Source organism: Halyomorpha halys, unplaced genomic scaffold (assembly GCF_000696795.3).
Source record: "Halyomorpha halys isolate HHAL.00 unplaced genomic scaffold, Hhal_1.1 Scaffold85.1, whole genome shotgun sequence".
NCBI classification, from domain to species: Eukaryota; Metazoa; Arthropoda; class Insecta; order Hemiptera; family Pentatomidae; genus Halyomorpha; species Halyomorpha halys.
This window is the reverse complement of record NW_027112611.1, coordinates 319371-330502: the sequence shown is the minus strand read 5'-3', so window position 1 is coordinate 330502 and position 11132 is coordinate 319371. Positions and strand designations below refer to the sequence as shown.

The following is an 11132-nucleotide window of genomic DNA, read 5'->3' as shown; positions in this document are numbered from 1 at the left end:
TATTTACTCAAAAAGAGCATATTACAATATGTAGTATGTTATGTGAAAATGGAGTCATTAAAATTTTAAGGAAGGTTTTCCAATGATTGTTTAAACTAGTAATATCTTTCCAGCTTACCTTATAACGCACTGTGAATAGGATAAGCCTTATTACTAACCTGAAAGGCCAGGGTTTATTATAAATTGTCCTTTAACTTGTTGGGACCATGCTCCTATCTGTTGGTCACAAATCAAGCAGCCAATTGACCATTACATACTAACGCAATGCTACCTACCTGCTGAAACAATAACTGCTATAGTCGCAGGCAAACATAATTTATTGTAATGTATGTAAATACTTACATTGTACAAATTAATAACCATATTATATGTTGTAATATTCTTAAATGTATTATATCAGAATCAATAAATGTTACTATAGAATCTTTTGATCCATTAAAAACAAATGTCTTACATAGACCTCTCGATGGCTTTTAATAGCCCAGAGTGTTGACTAAACAGGAATTGGAAGACCTCAATATAAATTTTCCCTTAAGGGAATTCCCATGCATTGGGGAAAGTGAGTATTAGTATGTATAGTGTATTAGTACATTCTAGACATGTATATTTGTCTATTAGTTCACTTTCTCTGGAACTCTCTGACTTACATTTTCCTTTGGGACAACAGGCTTGAACCCTGCAGAGTGAAGTTTCCTTACCTACGGCTCATATCCACCAGACTTGCGTACCCCTTTGCGAATACTGACTCAAACCTTCAAGAGCGAAGTTTCCGTCTTTGGAAGACTTACAGCTTGTACTTCTAAGACTCATCCTGTCCTATTTGTATGATTCATCTCCTAGCTAGCTTTGTAACCTGTATAAAGATGCTTTGTTGAGGCCTTCTGGTATAGGTACCTCATCTGTTCAATTGGAGTCGGAACCGTCTAATATTTAACACAACCACATTGACACCTCATTTTGCTTCTTAGTAAGGGATTTTTTCTATTCCCATTCTGGAATTGAATTCCCATCTTATTGGCCCGTGGTAATTTCCTATCCAATAATAACTTACACTTTTTCAGGTAGTGGATCGTGAGGCATTGGAAAGGATTGATACGAGATTGAAACAAGAGCAGAATCGCACGAACATGAACGATCCATTACTGGAGGCCCTTGTACACTATCTTTGTGGTGAGGAAGAATTTGCTCAAAAACAAGTAGAACAGTTCTTACAGAGCAATCAAAAGTCATCACGAGGGTTGGCCCTGCTCGGCTGGCTCCAGCTTAGTTCCAAGAAGACAAGAACTGCACTCAGGCATTTCCAGCAAGCTATACAGATGGTATTTTACATTGAGAATTTAATTGATTTTTTTTCATAATTTTTAATAGCTCTTTGAATTAGCTTTGCGGCCATAACATAACAGGCATATTAGGTTGAGTGATGAACTCCTGTTTAGTTGTGGAGATGGCATTATTAAGCCCAGCGATAGACTGCCTTTTTTTATCAAAGCCATTACTTTTGGTAACTGTACACAATTGTCACTCCACATGGCTGGTAGGTATTTACTCATTTATACTTTATGATCTATTTTTGTGGATTTGAATCTACACTAATATTATTATTTCTTTAATTGGATCCCAGCTGTCTGTGAACTTTTGCTAGTTCGAATGGAATAAAAAAATCCTATGGGTTAGGTATAAATTTATATAAATACAAATCACTTTATGATGTCCAATCTTTACTGACAACAATGGCTATGATATTCTCATGTGCATAAGAGAGTAGCCTCTGCCATGTCGGAGAAACAGTTGTGAACTAATAATTAAGCTGTTAATATAAACGTTTGCAACAAACTTCAACTTTCTCACAAAACAAAGTTGAGTCATCTCTCTTTCATTAAAAATTTAATGCAACATTCTTTCCATAGGATAAAGAAAATGGTGATGCGCTAATGGGAGAGGTGAAATCCCTTGGAACGTCTGAAGCCCTATCGAAGGTGAACACATTAGTGGTCAGATATCCTAAGTGCGTCATCCCTCTGATGGAGAAAATGCAATTACAGCTCGAAGAAAAGATGTGGCAAGAAATGACGGACACTACAGTTAGGGCGATGGGCCTCGAACAGCACAACATACTAGCACTAGAGGTCAGTGTTACAACTAAGCCAAATTTAATTGTCTTCTCCCATAAGTTGAAACTGATGTTAATTGCAATGAATGGTCTTTTTATAATTCACTGTTTGCTACAATAATTAGCAGTTATTTAATGGTTGCCAAAATCTATCAAATTATGTACTCAAAATTTATATTTAAAAACAATTCGTTTAAACAGTTCATGAAGTTTTGCCATGGCAATAGCACTTTTGTGCAGGCAGGTGTTGTTCTGATGAAAGATGACTTTTTTCCTTGCCAAACCAGGCCTTTTTTCGTGTATCCTTTACTGTAGTTGGCCTAGGAGATTTGTGTAGTATTGCCCTGTAATTGTTTGGCCAGTAGGAAGATAATCTATCAATAGAATGCCTTTTGCATCCCAGAAAACTGAGGCCATGACCTTTCTGGCCGAACCTTTGCCTTTTCTTTCTTTGGTGGTGGTGACTCAACATGTTTCCACTGCTTTAACTGCTGTTTTGTCTCTGGGGTATAATAGTGGACCCAAGTTTCATCTGTAGTCACAAACCAGCACAAAAAATCTTGTTGGTTGCGCTGAAAACGGGCCAGATTTTGTTCAGACATTTCCAATCTGGTGCGTTTATGCTCCAATGTCATAAGCAACGACACCCATCTTGCAGATAATTTTTTCATTTCCAATTCTTTGGTTAAAATGTGATATACCCTTTCAGATGACATCCCTATAGCTTCAACAATCTCACGCACTTTCAGTCAACAATCCTCCATGACCTTTTTATGCACTTTTGTGATAAATTATGTGGTCGTAGCACTTTTTGGCCGTCCACTATGCGGATCATCATCTAAGCTCTTCAAACCAAATTTAAACTTGCTGGTCTACTTTGCAACAGTTGAATATGTAGGAGCAGAGTCCCCCAATGTGTTCTGAAAGTCGGTATGGATTTTCTTTGCTTTCATACCTTTTACAAAGTGCTTAATCACTGCTCGAATCTCAATTTTTTCCATTGTCACAAATCACTATGCCTAAAACAACAACAAAGAGTCATTACTACCACTCACGCCACGTGTTCACTCACAAAGGATGTGTGATTATTGCAAGGGAACCTCATTGCTCTAGCATTGACATCTAGCGGTGGTTCCGAGAACTTTTCAAACCACCCTCGTACAAAAGGTTGGTTTTCTAATTGGATTTATTAACAGTTTATCTTGTTTATATGTGTCTAGTGAAATTGTAAGTTAACCTAAAAGTAATTGGAAACTAAATTTTTCACAGTGGATTCTTATGTAAAAATTTTCGAAAAAAGATGATGGTAAAAAGATTACTCTCTGAGGTTGCCTATGCCTAATATAGCAGATTTTTCAAAATTGATTTGAATCTGCATATTTTTAAATTGATTGCCAATTACTTCTGGAATATAGTAGCTTTAAATATGTGGATTATTGAAATTTAAAGGATTCAATTGCATAAATTTTGTTATATAGTTGATATGTTTTTGTGGAGATATATATCACCTTAGATTTTTAAAGGAAACCTATTTTTACCTGGCTATGGTGTTCAGTGTTATTGCAGTACTGTGCATTTAGGTTTGTACATAGAAACCCAATAGCAATGAATGAATTTCAATTTTTCTTTTTTTATTGAATTTTTTCATTTCTCGAAAGTATTGTGTTCAAAAAACTGTATTTTGGAAAATATTGAATTTAATGAGTTTTATTAGGGCTCTATTTGAAGCTTGTGAAATGCATCATTGATTAGATTATAGCAATTATTTTTCTAAGAATGGTGGTTTTTATATTTATCAAATTAAATTCACGAAGTGATGATTACTTGTTATTAAGGTAAAAAATATCTCGAGAATGTTTAACACAACATAATCTATTAGGGCATGTATTGAAGCTCATTAAATGCTCTCTAAATTAATTTATAATGATATTTCAGTTAGCCAAGTTTTCAGTTGTAAATATTTCTGCTTCAGAAATGTTCTCAGACATTTTTAACAATCATTTAGTGAAAAAATGGGACTAAAAATATTATAAACAAAAATATCTTTGATATGCTGTATTCAAAATTCTGCCATTTTGGTAGAATAATCTCAATTTCAACAAAAATAAGCCACACAAGTCTGTTTAGAAATAAGTCTTCACGACGAAAATGGAGAAAAGTTCCCTTTAACTAAACAGAATTTTGTAAAACATTTTGAGGGTCATACAAAAAAAAAAATTATAATAAAGAAGTTCTTGTTTTATATAGTAAGCTCATTGTAACTATTGTTTTTGTTCCTCATTTTTTGTGGGTCATTGTCCTCTTTTGTACTAATTGAGAATGTGAAATATACTCCATTTTCTCCAATTGTCATTTTTATATGTATTTATTTTAATAAAATGTATCTCTATAATTATAGATAAATGTAATTAGTTTACAGTACTTAAAAGTGTAATAGAAGGGAAATATGAAGAAAGCGTTCCAATTTTGCGAAAGCTTCGATTAGAGATTGAGAATCAAGAACCTAAAGCATGGTGGCTCTATATGGAAATATTTTCCATGGTATCCAGGTAATTATCTATGTACTGGTCTTCTAACCTTATTTAATATATCTAAATACTTGATCGAAAAATTAAATTTATTCTTTATATTAATTTTATATTTAAATGTAAAAAAGTCATTGGTAGCAATCTTCTTCGGAATTTAAAAATTATAGAAAATGTTAACACTGACTGTAGGGGCTCCCCATGAAAACCACTTAAAAACACAATTTTTGTTTATATTTGATTTTCTTTTAATTTAAATAAGCATTACATAATGTATCAAATGTAATATTTAGGCATATTAAGATTGAATACTTGTTTTTTTAACCATCATTGTTGATGGTTGTTGTCAACTGCATGACACTGAATCTATATATGCAATCAGCTGATACGTGGATGTTTTGTGGATATTTTAATTGAATTACTGAATAAGGACTCTAGAAAGTTATTGTATATTACCACATTTTCTATAAAATATTTAGACAATGCGAAATAATACAAGAAAACAAAACAAAAAAACTTTCGAACATCTAAAAAATGTATTGGAAAGTGTGAAAAACAAATTTGATGATTAAAAAAAAATAAGATGTGTAAAAATACTTGATGGTGGTAGATCCCAGAACAATCGTAGCTGGTGGAAGCTAGAACAGTACTAAACATGATTCAGAACAATCCAGAGTGAAAGGGAGTTGCTAGAGTTCTTCCCACCGCTCTGAAAACTAGTAGTAGGTTGAAGTTAATCTTAACTGTGTTAATGAACAATACCTAGAACCACTTATTCTGAGGAGAAACACCATAGAACAAGTGGAATAATGGTTAGTGTAGCTACTTTGCAAGTGTGATCACTAAAGAATAGTGGTCTTCTTTAATGATTACAGATAATTTCAAATTTTCAACATGTTAGAAGATGTTGTAAACTTGAAAGAAAGCTAATGGGATGTTTGTTTAAATGGAAGAATAAGGAACTCTCCAAGATTACTTTATTAAGAATGTTAAAAACCATTGTAATACCCATGCTCTTCACCAGTGAAACCTGGAAGATGACTGAAATCATCACACAACCTCTCCAAAATTTTGTCAATAACTACTTGTGAAGAATCATGGAAATCTGTTGGTCTAAAATCTCTAACTATGTTATAGAGTACCATAGAGCAGCTTCATATCTATTTGGAATAAGGAGTGAAAATGGATATAAAATACTTTAGGAAAACCTGATGATGCCATAGAAAAAGAAGCTCTACAGTGGAACCCATAAGGAAGATGTAGAGAGAAAGAGGTGTCTTAGAACAATAGAAGAGGACCATTTGTTGCTGGTCCGCCAAAACACAGCGAGACGCATTGCAACTGAAAGAGAGCAATGGAACAGCCCTGTAAATATGTTGTGCTCTACTTGGAGTCAATGGAAATGATAAAGGATCTTATCACATTATGCTGATTACTTTTTGTACAGGCATATTTGAGTGTATTTATAGTAATTATGGCTTGTGCGAGCATAATGCTTACACAAAATTACCATACACATGCTTAAGTATACTTGTTAAAAAGATTGATCTTGCATGGTTGTCATGTCATATCAATGGCTGCCAATCATTGTTGCCACATTTAACCTGTCTTGTGCATCAAGTAAGGTGCTAAGAACTAATCATTATAAATGATGTTTATGAGTCATGTAAATGATTTGAAATGATTGAAAGACCAATCTTTTTGCATAAACTTATTTAACCATATGTGGTAATTATTGATTGCTTCAGCATAATGGTTGCCCAAAATTATCATACACACCCTTAAACATACTTGTACAAAAACATTGATCTTGCATGGTTGTCATGTCAAGCATTCATGAATGTTCTTAGCCACCTTGCTTCTATGTGCATCAAATGATGTGCGAGGTATGTTTGATCACATAGTTCAATAATCCTAAATGTGTATATGAGATAGGTAGGGTTAAAAGTTAGGGCTATTTCTGTACTCGGGTTTTTAAAAATTAAATTATTGATTGTATTTGTGAAGATATGGTGATGAAGTACATTTTCTTACCCTCTCCAACTCTGCTTTTTAATAAGACATTTAATTTCTATCATGGTCAGGTGTTGCGGTAGGAACCAAGAAATACTTAGTGTGCTTGAGGATTATGTCGAAGCAGCCTTGAAATGGGGCGGTACAGAAGGCATACTGTATTCTGAGGCTTCCCGTCTACAACTAATGTGCGGCAAGAAGAGAGAAGCAGAGTCATCAGCAAACAATGCTTGTAAACTGGAGCCAGCTGCATCTCTTCATCTTGCCCGTCTTACTGCCGCACATCTTGCTATAGCAGGTCTTAATCAGCAGGTAAATGTTGTACTTACCTATTGTTTTGATATTTGGTTTTAGACCAATAATTACTACTATTTATAAAAAAAAAAAAAAATAAAATATATGAAGTAATTATTCTACTTGTACTCAATTAACCCTTTCACTCCCAATAGGACAATATGTCTCTGTGGAAGCTTTGCAGTGCCTCTATGGCGAAGTAACTGTAGGAAATGGGATTGCTTCCTCGTGCTTCTGAGACATCTTATCCCTACCCCCTACCACAGGTACACATTGGGATGTCTTGCCCCAACCACTGAGACAAATACCCATTTTCCGAAAATAAAAAAACTTTTATTTTCCGAAAATAAAAAAACTTTTATTTTCCAAAAATAAAAAACCGTTTATTTTCCATCTCCTTAAGGCATCATTATGAGATTTCAAGATACTTTTTTTTTTTTTGATTTTCTAAATTTTTTTGTAATTAGTAGTGAAATGGTTAAGCTAATTCTATGTACTTCAATACTACATGCATAATCTGAGTGTTGTCAATGTAAGGTAGGTAAGAATAAGAAGTAGGCTATGATAAATGGTGGGAGAGGGAGAAAGTAACTGAAAGGATACCAACATTGAAAGGCTCACACAACACTGGAGGTAATAAATCTGCAAACATTGTTAAGGATAATATTATGCTACTAGAGGGCCGCAGTTTCTTAACCTAGCAGGTGACAAGTAACCAAACAATACTCACTCATAGCCTCACCCCGGGTATTTGAGAGGTCTATTAGCCAATGGATGGCACTCACAAAAATAGGCGTGGAAGTGGTGAACCCACCCTCTGAAAACCATGTCATAAAACGATGTACTTCCTAAGTACATCATGCGAGGCCTTGGACCTCCACGGTCTGTCGTGCCAATAACAACAATAATATACATGTATATTGTTAATAATTAGAGTGCTTATCTATCATGCATTTATCATTATAGTTGATAAGGTAGATATGATGCAACTTCACTGTCTACTATCACAACGTACCTATCGTAATAGTATTACTGTAACAGTAACTTCATTGTCAACTAACACTATATACCTATTTTGATAGTACTACCATGGTAGTAAATACTGTCATGACTGCAACTGTCATAAATTATATACTATGGTAGTGGCTGGTGTATAAGTGATAGTTGCTGCAATAGCTAATACTATGTGACGGTTCACTGTCAAGAAGCATACACGTTGCAGTGAACATGATAGTTGTTTCATAACTATCTAGCAAGACCTAGTATAATAGTTCTGTCATGACAGTAAGTGTTTTGTCTTTACCTCTCGTCATCTGAACTGTGATAGAATGAAATACTGAGTTACTTTTTAAAATTCTCAAATTAAAAAGTGATTCTGAGTAAATGGAGAAAATATTCAATACTCATGAGGGCTGAGTACTTGTTGTTCTCATCAGTCATCAACTGAAGTACTGACTAAAGTATTCCATACTGGAACATTGCAAATATTTGAGTAAAATACTCTATACTTACCACTCCTTACTCAGAAAACTTTTTTCCCATTTCTAATATCAGTTGTGAACTGCTTTAAAATTACCAATTATTTTTAATAATGATTATGATTATATTTATAGAGTTATTTTGTGTATTCTTTCAGTAGTTTTAGTAATTTACTTAATAAAATTTTTTATATTGTTTAGACGAGGCAGGAGATAGAGTTCTTGCAAGTTGTTGGAGGGCAGGATAGAATTGAACCTGAGCTTTGCCTGTTGTTGGCGATGGTGTCGCCCTCCGAAGAGGATGCATTGGAGCTCCTCGATGGGGCAGTGTCTGCGCTACAAGCTAAATCTTCTCTTCACAAGTTTGGGCCTAGTCACCTCATCGCTCTGGATCCTGACCTATTAGTTCAGATAGCCATGGCCTATTCTGATACGGTACTTAATCCTGTTTTTTATTTTGTGTTCTTGCTTCCTTAACTGTCTGTGAATTCATGACTGTTTAATAATGTTTGTCATCTATATTCTATTTAAACCAGTATATTTACTGATATCTCGCTCTCCTTGCCCTATGTAGTTGGATGGATCATTTGTTTGAAATTAAATTTTATTCTGCTTGCTATATTTGTTTCTAAATGGTCGATATATAGGAATATATTGGAATGGATTAAACAATTGCAGCAGGTTGGTATCAAAAGGAGAACCAGAACGTTGACGCTCGTTAGTGAAGTGTGTCCTGGACTCATGGAGGCTCGCTTGGATCTTGTGCGCTGTCACCTTAGGCTTCGCTCATTTCATGAGGCTGCAGCTGCCCTCGAAGGCATTCAGCATCCATCAGTTGCATTGCTGGCTGCGGAGATTCACCTACAACTGGTTAGTAGTTTTAGTACATGTAATTTTTTTTTTACTTATTTCTTTGCAAAACTAATTTTTATTTTTAATTAATTATGAGAGATAGTCGACCGTGGATGATGAATGAGGAGAAGATGGTTGGGGGTGCGGTCAATGAAAAACACAAATAAGTTCGATTAACTTATTTTAATGTGCCACGTTTCGGATAGAGTTTCTAGCCTTCTTCAGGGCTGTTCGCTGGAAGATCAAACACCTATGTTAAATTTTTATTTTTATTTAGTCTAATATGAATAATCTAAAAGGAAACTTCATTTCTAATTGAAATTATATAGCCATTGCAGCTTTTTTTATTATATAAAAAGAAATTGTGACCACATCCTGTATATATGACAGAATATTTCTTTACCTATGAATCTAAAACATACTGTACATTGTTTTTTGTGTTTTATTTATTTATTTATTTTTATTTCTAGAATAATAAGTATTTATGTATAGTATGTCTAAAATGAGTTTGTCTGCAGGGGAAGAATCTCACCCACCTCCACCCTAGCTCCTTCTTCCCTCCTCATCATAACAAACCCCCCCTACCGGGAACAAAGTCTACAACAAAACATTTTTATTAGCAAGTGTTGTTCTTGTTTGTTTTTCTTATTACAATTATCCCTAAATTTTTATTTTATTTTTTCAATTTGCATTTTACAACATTTAGGAAAGGAAATCATGTCGACTGAGTGGAGAGAAGAAAGAAGAGTGGAGGGTCCGTGGGAGAACATTAGCAACTACACACCCTTTACCCTCTTTTGCCCTCAGGCAAACTCATCTTGGATGTACTTTACCAATTACTCTTCAAACAATTATCAACGTACACCCTACACTTTATGAATAAACAGTCTTATTTTGTGGCTTGGCTGAAAGCTCTTCAACTCAACCTTGAAATTTATATTATCGAATAAAAGCAAAGAAAAATTGATTCCTTTCTTGGAAAAAGTGGTGTTGCTGCTTGAGGTATAAATGTTTCATCGTTTATGCCTTGATTTGTCATTAGCAAAAATATATTCTAGATTCCATTTTTTACCTAAGTCATTACTATAACCATTACCTAAGCCTGGTAAGAATTAGTAATATTGTTAAAAAAATCCACGTTAATTAGCTCTTAGGACACAGAGTATGTCAGGGCTAGGTACCCTAACTGAACATGTGAATTAAGGATCTCAAAAGAAGAAAAAATTCTTTGTGAAGGTATGTCCATGAACGCTTTGTTTAGAAGATATTCACATTTAATGATTTTGATTGTTATGAATTATTTAGGTTATGAAAAAGAAATTAATATGAAATGAAATGTAAAGATTAATGTTCATACTAAATGTTGTTCAAAGTAAATTATCTTGAGGATCAAGGTAGGCTTAGTATGTTTCTTCCACAGCATCCTTCTTTGTATAGAATTAAGGTCATTGACCAGGCTTGTGTTGACTTTTTTGTAGAATGTTACTCCAAATAAAAAAGTCCAGATCTGGGGAGTGTTACAGTAACACATACTGTGTTGTTCGGCCGCTGCTGTCGAGTAAGGAAGATGCCGAGCCTGCCTTAATGCTCAAGGCAGTTAATTTAAACAGCATTTAATAAGAGTTTTAATGTTTAAATTTCATTAATGAAGTATGTAAAAGAAAGATTGTCTGGGTTCTGTCAAAAGAACTCAAATAGTAATAAAACTATGTATTATGAGCCAAAGTTATGCTCCACTTTGCAGGGCTTCATCGGGGCTAAAAAAAGATATGAATAACTAAAATAATATTAAGAAAGTAATTGCATAACGTTTTTTGAAATTAATGTGGTTCTGATATTGTATTTAAGATTGTCCTTGAG

At 34.1% G+C, this 11132-nt stretch overlaps 1 protein-coding gene across 1 annotated transcript in view; it reads left to right on the top strand.

Moving 5' to 3' along the window:
- The window catches only part of LOC106677052 (tetratricopeptide repeat protein 21B), a gene marked incomplete in the record, with an annotated part of 56049 nt that overhangs the window by 22989 nt on the left and 21928 nt on the right, over positions 1–11132 (top strand). The window contains 6 exon segments of the mRNA XM_067050394.1: positions 1062–1319; positions 1908–2126; positions 4523–4659; positions 6720–6960; positions 8622–8855; positions 9099–9290. Of these exon segments, the coding sequence (XP_066906495.1) occupies positions 1062–1319; positions 1908–2126; positions 4523–4659; positions 6720–6960; positions 8622–8855; positions 9099–9290 (1281 nt within the window).